Source organism: Schistocerca serialis, chromosome 6 (genome assembly GCF_023864345.2).
Source record: "Schistocerca serialis cubense isolate TAMUIC-IGC-003099 chromosome 6, iqSchSeri2.2, whole genome shotgun sequence".
NCBI lineage: Eukaryota > Metazoa > Arthropoda > Insecta > Orthoptera > Acrididae > Schistocerca > Schistocerca serialis.
Genome location: NC_064643.1, coordinates 532,058,302 through 532,076,755, shown reverse-complemented (window position 1 = coordinate 532,076,755; position 18,454 = coordinate 532,058,302). Strand labels below are relative to the sequence as shown.

The window sequence follows — 18,454 nt, the reverse complement described above, 5'->3', positions numbered from 1 at the left end:
AGCGAGGCATTATCAACAGCAGTGATTGGAGCTATAAGATGGAGTTCTTTCTTGCCATATAGATAATCATCTTAAACGATGTTGGTACAATTCCTCTGGTTAACCATTTGTAATTTATGCATTCCATGTAGAGTTTGACCTTGCTTTTCTCTCGGTGATATTCCAATCATGAAACAAAGTAAATAAAAAACAATTACTACAATATAATGTTACACAATATGTTTCATATCATTTAACTATTGGACCTGTGTAATCTATTTGGCCCCATCCAGAGAACAGTCACCGGTTATATATTAATAATTTTAAGAATAATAATTATGATGTGCAATCTGGAGTTTTTCCGGCGTATTTCCAATTTGAACAGTTCTTGGGTATCTGACCAGGTAGTGTCATAATTTCTCCACAATATTTCACCAGACATACACACTGCCATCTTCAGATGGTTCCTGCTGAATGCTGTGCCGTTCCTCTTGGCGCCCTATGTATACTAGCCGTTACCCCCTCCACCGTTCCTCTCCTGGTGTCTTTGGTGTGGCCGGTGTGGCGGCTACTGGAGGTGGTGGGGGAAGCGGTGCCTGGGTCTGAACTGGGGTCTGCAGTCTCCCTGCTGCCACCATCAGGGGTGGTCCTTGATCTCTGGGACTGCATCTTTCTCTCCAGGCTGAGTGCAGGGTTCCAAGCCTGACTAAGTTGAAGGCTGCTGTCTTTATTAATTAGATCGTCCTGTAGTCGGATTTTGATGGCATCTTTAGTAATGCAGTCCCAGAAGTGGGAGGATTGACAGAGTATTTTTGTTTTTTCATAGTCCATAGTATGGCCAGTCTTTATAAAATGGTCAGCCATGGCTGATTTAGTGGCCTGGCGTAATTCGGTATGGCGCTTGTGTTTGCGGCACCTCTCTTCTACAGTGCAGACTGTCTCCCCAATGTATGATTTTCCACACTGACAGGGAATTTGATAAACGCCTGTTTTCGAAGGCCTAGGTCATCTTTCACTGAACGCAGTAGAGTCAAGGTTTTTGCAGGGGGTCGGAATACACATTTCACATTGTGTTTCTCCAGGATTCTACCATTTTTTCTTGAGGTGTTTCCGACAAACAGAATGCATGCCAATGACTTGTGTTCTTCTGTTTCTTCTTCTTGTTCTCTTGGCGCAGTCTGTCTGAGGGCATGTCTTATTTGCTTCTGGTTGTACCCATTTTTCCGAAATGTTGTCTTGAGGTGCTGCAGTTCTGCTGGTAGGCTGTCCTGATCGGAGATCGATCATGCCCTGTGAACAAGTGTGCGCAAAACACCTTCACACTGGGAGTTGTGGTGGCAACTGAAGGCATTTAGGTACAAATCGGTGTGTGTAGGTTTTCTGTATACACTGTGTCCCAGCTTGCCGTCAGGTTTCCGTTTCACCAGGACGTCAAGAACAGTAGGGCATCATCCTGCTCCACCTCCACTGTGAACTGTATGTTGAGGTGCAGCGAGTTGAGGTGTTCGAGAAATTCATTTAAGCTGTCCCGTCCACATGAACAAACAATGAACGTGTCATCCACGTAGTGGAACAAACAAGTTGGTTTTTGTTTGACGTGTTCTAATGCCTTCTGTTCGAAATTTTCCACAAAAAAGTTGGCTACAACCGGTGAAAGCGGGCATCCCATGGCAATGCCATCTGTCTGTTCATAATAATTTCCGTCAAACATGAAGTATGTTGAGGTGAGCACGAACTCGAAGAGCCTTGTTAGGTTGTTGTCGAATTTCTTGCTTATCAGATCGATGGAGTCTTTCAGTGGTACCCTAATGAAGAGGGACACTATGTCGAAGCTCACTAACAAGTCGCTATTCTGGAGCCGAAGTTCTTGTATACGCTGCACAAAGTGGATGGCATTGCGGATGTGGTGTTCGCATTTTCCCAGAAATGGACTAAGGGCACCCGTCAGGTGTTGGGCCAGTTCATAGGTTGCTGCTCTTATTTTGCTGACTATTGGACACGTAGGTGTCCCATCCTTGTGGACGTTTGGTAGCCCGTACAGCTGTGGCGGTGCAGCCGCTTGTGGTAGAAGTTTCTTGACAGTTTTTCCATCAAAGGTACTTTGAAGGCGACTTGTCGGGTCTCCTTCTATCCTTCTGTAGGCTCCGTCATCGAGAAGTTCGTACATTTTCCTCTTATATTCTGAGTGCTGGAGCAGTACTGTAGCATTGCCTTTGTCAGCAGGCAAGACCACCAACTCAGGATTGCTGCGTAACTCGCGGATGGCCGCCTTCTCCTCCTTAGAGATGTTCTGTTTCAGTGGTATGGGCCTGGTGAGCGCACGGCACATTTCGTGACTTATTTCTTCTGCTTCATTGGCTGGCAGAGTGTAGGTGACCTGCTCCACGCTGCTTATAATGTCCACAATCAGTAGAGGTGTTAGGGTTGGGGCGAAGTTGAGTCCTTTCTTGAGCACCGACATTGCTACATCATTGATCGTTCTTCCTGTAAGATTGATGACAGTACGTTTAGGTGGTTCTTGCGTAGTCTTCTGTCCTGCTACAAGGCGTTCAAACTTCGATGTCTGCTTACTCATAGCTTTTCTTCGTGCGCCATCTCCTTGTGTCCAGGTGGCAGCGTCAGCCCTTTCCCGTGATATGGGAGATAGAACTGAAGATATCTTGAGTTGGACATCCGGCAGTTTCTTCGAAGTGTCATCCAGGCAGCGGGGAGTACAATGAATTCTCTCTGTTACCAGTGCTAAGCTGGCTCATCTCATGATGCGCCTGGCCGATGCAGTCCTTATGTGATGAGTTATCTTGGCGAAAGTCAGCACGACAGTACTGTGTCAGCATCTAAGCAGGAACGCAAGTGAACACAGCAGTTGCTCCTTCTTGTTCCGCAGCTTGTCCAGCATCTTCATCTGTTGAAGCATTTCCTCCCTGTAGAGGTACTTGATATGGGATCTGAAGTTTTCCTGGCATATTTCCAATTTGAACAGTTCTCGGGTATCCAACTGCGTGTCGTAATTTCTCCACAATATTTCTGCAGATGTACATGCTGCCATCTTCAGCTGGTTCCTGATGAATGCTGTGCCATTCCACTTGGCGCCGTATATATACTAGCCGTTATCCCTTCCACCGATCCTCTCCTGGTGTCTTTGATGTGGCCGGCGCGGCGGCTACTGGAGGTGGTGGGGGAAGCGGTGCCTGGGTCTGAACTGGGGTCTGCAGTCTCCCTGCTGCTGCCGTCGGGGGCGGTCCTCGATCTCTGGGACTGCATCTTTCTCTCCAGGCTGAGTGCAGGGTTCCAAGCCTGACCAATTTGAAGGCCGCTGTCTTTATTAATTAGATCGTCCTGTAGCGCATTTTGCACACACTTCTTCACAGGGCACGATCGATCTGCGATCAGGAGAGCCTTCCAGCAGAACTGCAGCACTTAGAGACATTTCGGATTAATGGGTACAACCAGAAGCAAATAAGATATGCACTCAGACAGACTGCGCCAAGAGAACAAGAAGAAGAAACAGAAGAACACAAGTCATTGGCGTGCATTCCGTTTGTCGGAAACACCTCAAAAAAAAAAAAAAAAAAAAAAAAAAAAAAAAAAAAAAAAAAAAAAAAAAAAAAAAAAAAAAAAAATGGCAGAATACTGGGGAAACACAATGTAAGATGTGTATTCCAACCCCCTGCAAAAACCTTGACTCTACTGGGTTCAGTGAAAGATGGCCTAGGCCTTTGAAAACCAGGCGTTGATCAAATTCCCTGTCAGTGCGGAAAATCATACAGTGGGGAGACAGTCTGCACTGTAGAAGAGAGGTGCCGCAAACACAAGCGCCATACCGAATTATGCCAGGCCACTAAATCAGCTGTGGCTGACCATTGTATAAAGACTGGCCATACTATGGACTTTGAAAAAACAAAAATACTCTGTCAATCCTCCCACTTCTGGGACTGCTACCGACGATCTAATTAATAAAGACAGAGGCCTTCAACTTAATCAGGCTTGGAACCCTGCACTCAGCCTGGAGAGAAAGATGCGGCCCCAGAGATCAAGGACCGCCCCCGACAGCGGTAGAAGGGAGACTGCAGACCCCAGTTCAGACCCGGGCACCTCTTCATCCACAACCTCCAGTAGCTGCCACACTAGCCACACCAAAGACACCAGGAGAGTAACGGTGGAGGGGATAACTGCTAGTATATATAGGACGCCGTGAGGAACGGCATAGCATTCATCAGGAACCATCTGAAGATGGCATCGTGTACGTCTGGTGAAATATTATGGAGAAATTACGACGCTACCCGGTTGTGGCGCCGCACAAGAAACGTAACAACAGTTAGTTCACTTGAGAGGATGTGTCTCAGCTAATTTATGCACAGCACTGCTTATGATTTTTCATATGCATGAAAAATATGTTATTATTTGATAGTTGTTTGAGCCTCGAAGCTATTTACCTACTCTTATTCTTTAAAGGCAACACTACGGTGTCCAGCTTTCTATGCTTAAATTTCTTGTTTCTCTGAGGTATCACGGGTACCTGTGACAGATAGATCAGGTGAAATAAGGAGCTAATAAGTGACATTAACTTTGTACCATAAGACTTAATATATTCCATATTATTAGTGAACTAAACAGAAATTCACTTCATCTCTCTGTCATGGACGGCAAAAGGCACAGAACAAGATTGATGAAACATATGGCAGGAGTTTTTACAAACATATGAAAATTAATGTTCTTCATCTCTTTTCATTAGCTTCATAGGCTTCATTGGTGTGGTCATTTTACTCTTTTTCATAAACTACTTAGGCGAATGAATGGATAAAATTAGATGGAAAAAATAAAACAGGATAGGCCTCTCTGGCACGGGAGATGATGGCGGTAGCTGCAGTACCCTTGGCGTAGCTCTCAGCTTCTTGCAAACATGCGAGCTTCTCCATCTGCATGGAGAAGGTGTTAAACACCTTGACGATGTTCCTTTATCCTCAGGATCTGCAGTGTACTTCCAGCATGATGGAACCTCTTCACATTGTATTAGATGTGGCAGTAAACATCTCAACCACACTTACTCTAATCATTAGATTGATCATGATAGTTAACTGGCCACCAAGATCACCGGACTTCACATCTTTAGATTTTTGTTTATGGGATTCAAATGAAAGATGAATAAATGAGATGAACTGCTTGAACATGACATGAAAATCACTTAAACTGAACTGATTCTTCTTGATGGATACAAACTAATGTTGTACAACTGTAAAACTAACAAGAAGAAAAGGAGAGTAACTATATATAGTAAAAATAGAGCTGTGTGTCAGGCCCTTCAGTTTAGTGAATATTGTTTAACAACTTTGCTTGCTGTGCTACAATAGTATATCAAGAAACAAACAAAGCTTGTAGTACTGACAGTTTATAGGCCATTAACAGAGAGTATTGTGAGTTTTACAAAGCAGCTAGAAATGGTTTTAATGGGATTACACAAACTTAACAGGAGGATCATTGTTTGTAGAGGCTTCAGTCTTGGTAAAAAGTTTTCAATAGTACTGGGGGCACAGTCGTGGAGAATTTTTTGAAACACTAGACCACCATTTGACTGTTTATTACTGTATTTTTCTTCTGCACTATCTAAACTTTGGCCATTATCGAGGACAATGCTAAAAGTTCTTATACCATTAACATGTCATATCTGATAGTCAGTCCAAATCAGATAAATGAGACTAGGCATGCCTTCAAGATGTAATTACTTTTAGCATTGTACTCGATAATAGTTTAAAAGTACAGTAATAGGCAGTCTGTCACAGAGCACTGACTGAGGGCACCCAGGGTTGATATCCAGCTTTGGATTATTTTCCACAGTAAAATTCCCTATGAAGATGGAGGCACGTAGTGCAGCACCTATTGACATTTTGTTTAGGGCCAACAACTTGCAGTGATTTAGCTGTAAAACCAATAGTCAGTGGTACATCAGACCATGATGGTCCGAAGTTAACCATAATATATCCTGGCCTGTTATTTACAAATCAGATGGATTGTAATACAGAATTGACAACTATGGCTCAATTCTAGTATTTAGTGAGAAATTATGGGAAGAAATATTTGGGAGAAATTTACAAAGCCAAATAGAGTAGACTGAGAATTTAAATCTTTCTTAAACATATTCCAGTAGCACCTTGTCTTGTTTTCCTCTGGAACAAATTATTGTAAAATCAAACAGAACAAAGATGAGGGATAGGTTACTACTGAGATTAAAGTATCTTGTTCTAGGAGGAGAATACTTCTACATACGAAGCATGTTCAGAAAGTAAGTGTACTGTTATCGTAACAGGCTGTGTTTTTTTATGGGTTGTCAACACTGAGTGATAGAGGGGGTTCCTCTGAACAGAGCAAGCATCACAGGAATGTGGTAGTACTTAAATCACTTTGTAGTGTCCAGTTGCATGAAAGATATCAGTAAGGATTTCCGCCAAGTGTGAGCCAGTTGCTGTGATCCGCTTCCTATTCATGGAAGGGGTGACACCTACCCACTTTTTTGTGTGAATCAGAATTGCTTATGGTGAAGGTGTTATGAACAGAAGGAGTGTTTTTATGTGGTGTAGGTAGTTTAAAGGTGGCAGAACAATTGTTCATACAAGGTGACAGTTATATATATAAATAAACATAAGTTAGTTACAAACTATGGCAGGCACAAACATTATTCAACATTTAAATGTCACTACAGATATTCAAATTTCGATTATGACATGTTTGGTATGCCTGCCATTATTGGTGGTGATGTGGTGCAGATGAATAGCAAAATTCTGCATGACGCGCTAAAGTGTCGGAAAATTGATTGTCAGTGACCCCCTGAATGGCTGTTTTCAGCTCAGCAATGGTTTGGGGTTATTGCTGTACACCTTGTCTTTAATATAGCCCCACAAAATGGAGTCACTTGTGTACAGATCTGGAGAATATGGCCACCGATAGAGGCCCATGCCAGTGGCCTCTGGATACCCCAGAGCCAGAATGCAGTCCCCAAAGTGCTCCTCCATGTTATCAAACTCTCTCCTGCTTCAATGAGGTCGAGCTCCGACTTGCATGAACCACATCCTGTCAAAATTAGGGTCGCTTTGGATAATGGGGATGAAACCATCTTCCAAAACTTTCATGTACCGTTTGGTAGTCAGTGTGCCATCAAGGAATATTGCACCAATTATTTTGTGACTGGACACTGCACACCACAGAGTTACACGTTGAGGGTGAAGAGACTTCCTGATCATGAAATGCGGGTTCTCAGTACCTAAAATGGGTCAGTTTTCCTCATTGATGAACCCATCCAAATGAAAGTGGGCTTCATCACTAAACCAAACCATATGCGCATACTAATACCCGTCATGCCCCATGGTCAACCGTGCAGTTTTAATGTCATAATGCAAACCGTTCAGAAGTTATGATGATTTTATTTCACATAGTTCAATAATTGTCACCCTGTAACAAGACAGGAGTGGAAGACCTTCCATTTTGACTGTTTAGTTGGTGGCAGAAAACAAGGAAACTTTTCATGAAGACCACCAGTTGACAGTGGATGAAATTTCTGTAATATTTCCACAACTCTCCAGAATTACCTTATACGAGACACCGACAGAAGTGATGGTATACCAGAAACTGTGTGCAAGATGGGGTCACAAAACAAGTGACAGAGGAGCACAAGACAAATCGTGTCAGTAGTGCCTGCTAATTTCTTGAACAACTTGAATTAGAAAGTGAGGATTTTCTGAGCTCTATTGTGACTGTAGATGAAATGTGGTTGGCTCATTACACACCTTAGACAACAAAGACAGTGGTGTCGCAATAATTCCCCATGATAGTGATAGTTTACTGTTAATTCAATGGACAGATTAAGTTTTTATGATTTGCTTTTGTTTTGTTAATGTGTAACTCATCTCATTCCACAGCCCTAAAGGGTCTCATTGGTGGGCTCTAAGAACATGGTTAATGAAAGACTATATGAATTACAATTCAGTAATGTGTATTTCTTTCAGCTATAGTACTGACTCACCAGAACTGCAGCTGAGAAGACTCGGTGATTTGTGCTTCATGTTTGGTCACTACACATTGGCTTTCCAAGCATACCATTCTGCTAAGCGGGATTTCTCTGCTGACCAAGCGTGGCTTTACTATGCAGGAGCACTGGAAATGGCAGCACTCTCTGCCTTTATGCAAGGGGAGCCAACGAGGAAGGCACAGGAGTACATGGAGGAGAGCATATCGACTTACCTCAACTCGTGCAAGTATGTTCACAGAAGTTAATTCCTTCCCATCTATAAATCTCAGTTGCAGAGTTATATTCTGCTGATTTGAATATTTTTTTTTTAATTTAGCATGACTTCATATGCAGGATAATTATAAAGTTCATGAAGTATTTCAAAAAATTGATACAGATAAATGGCCAAGAATAACATAACAGGTGATTCATCATGTGAAAGACACACTAATTTTTTATAGTATTTATAAATGTTCTGTGTGTTCACATCACATGACACATATTTAATCGATAGTCCAATTCTCACCATACCTGACCCAGCCTATCGGGGGTGATGCTAAGAACAGCCGCTGTGCTGGAGTGTTGCAAGTCTTTGAGTTTCTATGGTAGAGTTGGAGCATAAATGTTGTCCTTGACGTAACCCAATTAATAAAAAAAATTAAAAAAAAAAATCATAAGGCATAAAGTCTGGTGACTGCAGCAGCCCCTCAAGTAGTGGCAGGCCAGTGGCCACAGCATGGCCTGTGCAGCAGTGTAGCAACGTCTCCTTCATGTAATCACAACTGTCAAATGTGGATGGGCAGTCTCTTGTTGGAAAGATAAAATCTGTTACCAGTTTCAGCTTGTGGCATGAGCCACAATTGCATCTTGTCGATATAGGTGATACCGTAGATAGTCCTCTCAGTGAAGAAGAAGGGCGAATTAGTGTTGTTGGATATAGCACAGAACACCTTAACTTTCTTGGAACCCTTTACAAATTTAACAGTTGCTTAAGGATTTTCTGCCCCCCATATGCATGTGTTAGGTTGGCTGACCTTCCCAGGAAGATGAAAAGTGACTTTCTCACTGAAGATTTTCAAGATGTTTTTGCATATCTGTGTGGAAATGCAGATGGCACAATTAGTCATTGTGGCTTATGACTTGCAGAAGTGTATGGCTTCGCTCTAAATCATGTACAAAGGATATTCCACACTGTTTGATGAGGGATGTTCAGTTTGTATACTAGCTTGATATGTAGATTTTGTGGGATATTACATCATCATGTCACTCACACCATCCATTATCTATTCTGACATGTGCTGTTGGCCTCATTGTTTTACATTGCACAAACGACTTTCGTCCTCGATTTTCTTGTACAATTTCACTGTGCTGTTGTAAACTGGTGATGTCTTGCCATGGAAGGCTCTCTGCACACTCATTTCCAATTGGTAACAGGCAAATTCCATCACACAAAATGCTTTCTCTCTCTTATTCGCTTTCTTTTTTTCTACAGCCAATGACACTCCCAGCAGTGGGTGATGGTTCTTTTGAACTAACTTGCTGAACCCACTTAAAAAAGTTATGTTATGTTTAGCTCTTTACCTATACCAACAAAAGCTTCATAGATTTATAGTTACCCTTATAACCTAATTTTGGGCTAATTGCTCAAGTTCAGAAACTAAGATAAATGAAAGAAATTCTGTTAGCGTTTAAAATAATTTTTCTGTTTCCTCAGAGAATGGGGTAATTAGTGAAATCAGAAGAGGTGGAGGAGGAGGAGGAGCGAAATTGTGCTTCGTATTTTTGAGAAATACCCTTAATTAAATAGAGGTGGTGCATTTATGTGTTGGTGATGGTATATGCTCTACTCTGTCTGATGCTCTTCCTTTCCCTTTAGAATGCCTTGCTTCTGTACCTTGTGTGAAAGGGAAATACCATATTACATTGCCAGTTTCAGGGATGAGCACTGAAAATCTTTCTTTAGAAAAATACAATGAATACTTTCTTTTAAAAAATGATTTTCAAAGTAGATGCCTTTTTGTATGATGTCAGGACATCTAAAACACCCTTGCTCAGAAACATTCTTATATGGATGTTGTAAACTTATGGTTTTTTATTTTATGGTTACATCCTTAACTTGTGGTCATACAATTTAATTATCTGCATTAGTAGTATGTTTTTAGTGCTTGTTCACACAATTTCTGGAAGCTGCATCCATATGAAAATTATTAAAAGAGTCTGAACTGTGCAGATGTTGTGCTGCATTTGCTGATAATCTGATCACTAGGATGTTGTACAACAGATTTCTCCCTAGGAACTTTTGCAGAAGACTAACACCGTGCTCACTGTCCACTGCCTTTATATTTTAGAGGCTTGAGTATATATTATTGTTATCATATTTTATGGACTGTAAGATGCACCTTGATTTTTAAGCATTTTTTAAAACTAATGTTTTTACCACTTTTATTATTGGAGTGCGAAACCAGACGAAAAAAAAAATTGTTTATACAACCGAACTAACCTTCAGAATCCCTGGGAATTGTCATCTGAAATTTCTTCTTCTTCCTCTTCGCGATCATCATTGTCCTCTCCTTATATAAGATGGTCTTCACTGCCATTGAGAGTGTTACTTATGCTGCACTTCTTGAAAGATTTAACAATAATGTCTTCTCTGACTCTAGACCAAGACTGTTTTATCCACTGACTCACTTGTTTGATTGTAGATCATTTTAACCCTCGAGCGGGTGCACCTGTGTATAAAGTGCGCCAACCAAAAATAAAATGATTTTGTGCGGTTCCATTTTTGTTTCATAACTACAAACCTATACCTATTCCTTCAGTATTACTTCAGGTAACACAGCGATAAATTGCATTGTTGTACGTCCAAGGGAGCAGCAGTAATATAAAATACAAAGCGAGCTTGGTGAGAAAAAATTTACGATCAGTTAAAAAAAATGACCCCAGTTATGAACTAGCAACATAATCACACGTTAAGGCAGTTGTCTATGAGATAATTAGTCATCGAATAAGCAGCTGACTGAGATTTGATGCAGCTGCACTGCTTAGTGCTTCGAATGTGTCATTATTGTCTTTTTAATACCTGTCCTTGGCAACAGTGTTTTATAGTGAAAATTTATTTCATTATTGTTTAATAAAACAGTAGGTAGTTTAGCTCATATTATGTACGTTTATTTTCTCCTTGTTGAAATAAACTAATATTAAACTGTGATTCTGATCATACATGACTTATGTTGGTAACATAAGGAAACATATTCTTTTCACGTGTACAAAGTGCGCCGCGCACCCGCTCGTGTTATGAAAAACGGCGCACCCGCTTGAGGGTTAAAGCTCCCTTCGACGTGAATTCATGTCGAGTTTCATCCATCATCAATTTGTTCCAGCCCTTTCTCGTATACACTTTAAATGGTTTATGTATCGAGACACCAAGAAGTTGCAAATTGTGAAATAAGTTCTGCCAGAATAACAGAAAGCTCTGCATTTCCCTGCCTCATTTTCTCTTTCAAAGAATTTTTCAAATGACTACAAAACTGATCTAGCACAAGAAGAGAACTCTTCTTTAGTAAAGCACCTCTCCTTCTCTCCCACATTCTGCTAATCCATAATTCCATACCAGCCTCGTCCAGCCCTTGTCATATACATGAACACCACCACCTGGCAGTATTTCAGAAGGTGTTGGCATTGTTATGTGCTTGAAAATGATCATGGGATTAAGCTTAATACCATCAGCACAACATGAAAGGACAACAATGTAGTGCACTTTTTCTTGTCTCCTTGTTCTTATAATTTCATGACAACAGTGCTTGGTAACAGTTCTGTGACTCGATACATTGAACGTCAGAGGAGTTTCGTCCATATTCACTGTTTGGCATAGTTTCATGCTGGTTTTCTTTTAGTGTTGAATAATAAAGCAATGGGAAGATATTTTTTTCTCTTCATACCCCTGTAGCATTTACTGAGATATTTTGGTTTTGGTTCCCATGCTAAGTCTATGATGATTCATAAACCTGTAGCACCAATCCACTCCACCCGTAAGTTTGTTAAGTTCCGCTGTAGTGCTAGCTTATGAGTGTTTACTTGAATCATTTTTGTCTTAATTCCAATGCTGTTTTGATGGTGCCCTTGAATACATTTCAATAAGTCATAATTTAGCTTTGGCCTTTTTGCATTTAGTCGTCTGTCTGCACATTGAGTCTTCCTCTTTTTTTTCCTGTTGATGGAGGGCCAAAATGTTGCTCAGCTGCTCTGTTTCCATGTTGTTCTGCATATGCTGTTACTTTAAATTTATTGCCGACATCTTATGAACACCTTTTGTTTTTTCCATTATAAAACTCGCTACTAACAAAATTGTCATACTGTTACTGATAACACAAATCATTTTCAATTCAAGCTCACTATCACCGCAATGACGCATCATAGGCTAGACAGTTTTCTGGTGATGGTGGGATGGGAGAGAGACAGTGTTAGCAAGCTTGTCAGTCTCCACAACTCAAGTTCATCGCATTTGTGCACTGCTATTGTCAGTTAGAGATATGTTTCCCATGCCATCGAAAACATATGGCCACTTTTAAAACTGGCAGGAATTTTAAATCAAATTTTATATTAATTTTGAATATAAGATGCACCTGTATCTGTGCAGGCAGTTGCTCAATGAACAAGTGGAATGTTACTATGCAAACTAAATAACCTATAGACAGCTGATTTGTGATCACTGTTCCAGTCGGATGCTATTTGGAGAGTGTCCAAACGTACAGCAGATATGCACTTACAACTGCGGAAAAAGGGAATTATTTCTCATTGACAGTTACAGAAGAAGGGAGTTAGGTCAGATTATGAACCTGAAGCAGAGAATCATAGCATTACAAGAAGTAAGATGGACCAGATGTGGAATCCTAGAAAAGAAAGAAGCAAACATGTTTTTTAGCTGTAATGAAAGGAACCATGAGTTTGGGACAAGATTTGTGGTGCATCATCAAGTAATTGGATTCAAACCCATAAACCGGAGAATATCAACACTTAGGATAAAAGGGAAATTCTTCAATTACTCCATGATTAATGCCGACGCACAAACTGTAGAATCAGAGGATGAGGAGAAAGATGATTTCTACGAATATCTGGAATGAGTGTATGATGAATGCCCAGGGAAGGATATAAAAATACCAGCTGGAGACCTAAATGCCCAGATGGGAAGAGAACAGAGCTATAGAAGAATAATTGGCATCTATCGTAAACGTGCCATAAGTAATGACAATGCAACAAGATTGATATTATTTGCAACATCTAGAAACGTGGTAGGCTCACCATTGTTCCTACACAAATAAAAACATAAGGGAGCATGGACAGCACCATATGGAAATACAGTACATCAGATCGACCATGTACTAATTGATGTGAGGCACAAGTCAGACTTATTGGATGTAAGGAGTTTAAGAGGTCCAAGTATAAACATGGATCACTTTCTAGTTTGGGCACAGGTGAGGGCAAGACCATCAAATGCAGTGAAAGGAACCTGGCCCGATACACAGAAATATAACATCACAACTTTAGAATCAGAGGAAGCAAGGGAATGATACCAGGAGAGAATAATTCAGGCCATTTGAAGTGCTGTAGAATGTAACAACATTGAAGATGAAATTTCCTGGCAGATTAAAACTGTGTGCCCAACCGAGACTCGAACTCAGGACCTTTGCCTTTTGCTGCCTTTGCCTGCTTCGCAGGAGAGCTTCTGTAAAGTTTGGAAGGTAGGAGACGGATACTGGCAGAAGTAAAGCTGTGAGGACCAGGCGTGAGTCGTGCTTTGGTAGCTCAGTGGTAGAGCACTTGCCCGCGAAAGGCAAAGGTCCTGAGTTCGAGTCTCGGTCGGGCACACAGTTTTAATCTGCCAGGAAGTTTCATATCAGCGCACACTCCGCTGCAGAGTGAAAATATCATTCTGGAAACATTGAAGATCATTTGGAAAAGATAAAAAAGACAGTGCAAGCAGCAGCAAGTGAGATACTTGGGATCAGCATAAGGCAAACAAGAAATTCGTGGTTTGGTACTGAATGTGAAGCAGTAACAAATGAAAAAAATAAAGCATACAGAAGGACATTAAAACCACATTGTACCAGGAGGATAATGGAAGAATATAAAGAAAAACAGAGAATTGAAAAAACGACCCATCAGAGGAAAAAGATGGAGTAGATGGAGGTAAATACTGAAGAAATGGGGTTTCTGGGAAGTGCAGACGAGGCAAGGGAATTTCATATGGAGGTGAAAAAGGTACGGAAACCTTTTAAGGGTTCAACAAGTTTCATAAAAGATAATGGCGAAATTATAAGTGAAGGGAAGGAGATATGTGAGATGTGGCATCACTACTTTGATAAACTCCTGAATCTGAGACCAGTTGTACCAGGGAATCCAACAGAAATACAGGGAGAAGAGGACTCAGATAACAGTGTGGACCCACCTAACTTAGAAGAGGTGAGAACTACAATGAGGAAATTAAAGAACAACAAGGCAGTAGGAACAGACGACATACCAACAGAGCTTTTCAAGCAAGGAGAGGCTCTGAATTGGAAATGAACATCATGAAACTGGTTAATTTAGTATGGGGAGAAGAGGAAATGCCTCAAGCATGGAAAGAGGAAATTATATGCCCAATATATAAGAAAGGTGAACAGATGGAATGTGGTAACTATAGAGGGATCACAATGCTTAATCTGGGATAGAAAATCCTCTATAACATGCTGTACGACCATCTCCTTCCAATAATAGTGAGGGAAACAGGGTCATACCAATACAGATTTATTCCCAGTAAGTTGACCATTGACCAGCTATTTACCTTAAGACAAATTCTTGAAAAAACATAGGAATATGGGATCAAAACATATCTCTTTATTGATTTTAAAGCAGCTTATAATAGCATGGACAGAGAGCAACTATATCAAGTTCTAGGTAAATTGAGTATTCCAAAAATACTGATAAGGGTAGTAAGAATGACACCGAGAGAAATGAAAGGTTGCATAAAAACTGGAGAAATATTGTCCAATACTTTGGAAATTAAAAATGGAGTATGGAAAGGTGATGCACTGGCATGCCTCCTATTCAGTGCCGCCTTGGAGAAGGTGATGAGAGAAGCAAATATCTTGAGTAGGGGAACAGATTTTTCATAAATGTGTGCAGATGCGGGCGACATTGACATAGTAGCAAGAACTATGATGACAATGGAAGAGACATTTACTGCACTTGAAAAGCCCGGCAGGAATGTTGGACTAAATATCAATAGGCAGAAAACAAAATACCTAGCTTCTGGGAAAGTGCATAGGGAGAACATACCACCCAAAATAACAATGGGTAGTTTTGCCTTTGAAAGAGTCAATCATTTCAAGTACCTGGTTTAGATGGTAACCAGCCTAAATGATTCCTCATATTAAATAAAGCAAAGACTAATTGCTGGCAATAAAGCTTATTTTATGTTCACAAAGCTTCTATGTTCAAGGCTTCTAACTAGGACCATAAAACTAACCATTCTTAAAACACTGATTAGATCAGTGCTTACATACAGCCTCTGAGACCTGGGCTATGGTAGCAAAGGATCCTGAATCACTGGATGCATTCAGGAGAAGGATATTCGTGAGAATCATCAGCCCAGTTTGCGAAAGGGAAAGATGGAGGAGGAGAGACAACCATGAATTGTACGCCATCTACAAAGACCAGCTTGTTAGAAGAATTCTGAAGTCATCTAGGCTGAGGTGGGCTGGACACATGGCACAGATGAATGATACAGAAATACCAAAAAAGATGTTACAAGGAAAGCGAGATGGACAGAGAGAACATGGTCAACTAAAAACTAGATGGGAGGATGGAGTCATGGAAGACCTTCAGAAAATGGGCTACAGGAACTGGAAAATGCTAGCAAGGGACCGGGATAAATGGGAGGAGATAGTTGAAGAGGCCAAGACTCAGCATGAGTTGTAGAGCCACACAAGAAGAACAAGAAGAAGAAGAACAAGAAGAAGGAGGTGACGTGTTGAGCTCCGTCTGCAGGGAAGTCTTGCATCCAGTGGCAAATCTGGCCCAATACTCAATAAGTCTTATTTGTTTCACTAACTGGCTGTACAGGATGATGTCAAATGTCTTCCTGAAGTCAAGGAACATGGCATCAGCCTGAGCACTGTTGTCTACAGCACTGCACATCTCATGGAGGAAAAGAACAAGCTGAGTTTCGTAAGATCTCAGATTGCAGAATCCATGTTGATTTTTATAGAAGAGATTTTCGTTCTCCAGAAATATTGTAATTCTTGAACATAAAACATGTTCTGTAACTCTACAACATGTTGACATCAATGACATAGGCCTATAATTATGTGCATATGTCCTATGGCCCTTCTTGAAAACAGGAACGTCCTGTATTTTTTTTCTAGTTGCTATGTAGCCTTCGTTGCTTCAATGATCTAAGAAGTACAGCTGCTAGAAGGGAATCTTATAAGTATCTCATCTGATTTTCATGCATTTCCACAACTAAGTGATTGGAGTTGCTTTTCTATTCTGCAGTCTGTGGTATTGAACATTGGCAGTTATTATGCCCATGTTGCTAATGATATATGGATGGAAGATGCCCAAAGGATCTGCAGCCATAGGAATCTGGACACGCAAGCAAAAGAGTAGTTAATGCAAATGCAGTGTGAATAAATATATTGTACTAAATATAATCTGAAGAACTGCTCACTATTGCCAAATTGTTACAGATGTGGCTAGCAATAAGCAGGGGCCTGATATAGGCATGTGTCTATAAACACCTAATGTTTGTCAATAGAGCTACTATCAACAACCTGGAGTAATGTTTGGCACCAACTGGCAACATGGAACTCTCAGTAGAAGCAAGGAACTACAAACCGAAAAAGAAGCAGAGACTGGTGCCCAAGTGGCTGCTGCTTATAACACCATCCTGGCATTCTTCATTGGTTGACAGACTAGAGGTTATTCATTGGTGGCAATGTTCAAAGACTGCTAGCGGCACATGCAGGAATCTTCAAAGCATTGGCTCTGGCAGTATCTATGATGTACTGATACTCCACCATCATTTAGCTCAGTATCTGCCATTTTGGTGTTTGTGTGACAATTTAAAGGAGGGACCATGTTAGACTCTTCCATGGTGAAACAATTTTGGAATACCAAATTCTGTATTTCAGCCTCCTCTCTGTTATCTTCAATTTCAGTGCCAGTATGGTCACAGTGAAAGAATAGAGGATTCCAAACCACTTACTGATTTTACACAAGAACAAAACAATTTATGGTTTTTATGCAAGGTTGATTGACAAAATTTTAGTTTCAAAGTCACTCATTGCTTCTCTCATTGCTTTCCTTATGCTCATTTTCACTTTTTTCAGCTAGGTTCTGGGTTCTCTTGAATCTCTAATGAAGTGCTCTATGTTTAAGTAGCAGTTTTCTGACACAGCTATTAAAGCATGATGGCTGCTCAGCCTTACACTCATTGATCTCTTTACACACCATTTAAAAACTCTTTTCTATAATGTTTCCTTCTGTTTTGAGTGCATCCATCTTGCATGCAGATCATAAATGTATTATCACTCAGAGTCTAGAGCCACACTCTCCAAACTATGATTTCACACTTCTACTCAGCCTAAAATGCACTCCTTACTCAATGGTATGAACAGTAAAGTTAATTTTAGTAGAAATTTCTCTTACAAAATTATAGAATGTAAGACACAAAATCTGTGAAAATAAAAACCAGTCGCTACATGTATGAAAGATCACCTCCTGATAACAGCTTGCCCACTTTGGTTGATTTTTTGTTGTTATTTTTATTATTGCCAGAACAAGGCTTGGGCAAAAGAAAATTTTTGAAAAATCCAACAATTAACATCTATTGCCACATGTATGAAATATCATCAATTAAAAATGGCCCAACAGACTTGGTTGATTTTTGTCTTTGTTGTGTTCGTAATTGTCAGGACGAGCTTTATACAAAAGAAAATCTTTGGCAGATCCACTTGAAAAGTCAGAAATCATAATCAGTTGTGAAAGATCATCACTTGAAAATTGCTCAACCAATTTGGTTGTTCCTTTTCTTCTCCTTATGTTAATGACATTCTTGGTATGAAAAAGAAAGTAAAAAAAAAGTTACGTTCAATTTGGCAGTTCTGCTGTCACATGTTTTCATTACAAAAAAAGTTATAAATGTTGTTACCAACAATTTCTTGGCTTATTTACTACAAATTTTTCCATGACACTATAACGAATGTTCTGATTGACTTGGGAAGCACAATTACCAAAGATCTTGAAAAGTTATTGTCTGATTTGCTCTAACATTGACATAGTTAGGTAGTCTACATATTTGGAGAAGCATTGTTACAACAGATCTCAAGAAGATCTTACTTTCAGTTTTTACGTGATAGTATAGTAAACATTTGGATGGACGTAGGCTATGTATTTTTGTGATGTGTTACGTATATAAATGTCTGTGTAGTATATAAATGG

General features: G+C 40.3%; 1 protein-coding gene across 3 annotated transcripts in view; it reads left to right on the top strand.

The window, feature by feature from the left end:
- LOC126484560 (trafficking protein particle complex subunit 8) overlaps positions 1-18,454 on the top strand; it is a 271,243-nt gene that overhangs the window by 72,800 nt on the left and 179,989 nt on the right. For all 3 annotated transcript variants that reach the window (XM_050108120.1, XM_050108119.1, XM_050108121.1), the window contains one exon: positions 7,974-8,222. In XM_050108120.1, the coding sequence (XP_049964077.1) occupies positions 7,974-8,222 (249 nt within the window). The remainder of the gene's footprint in view (positions 1-7,973; positions 8,223-18,454) is intronic.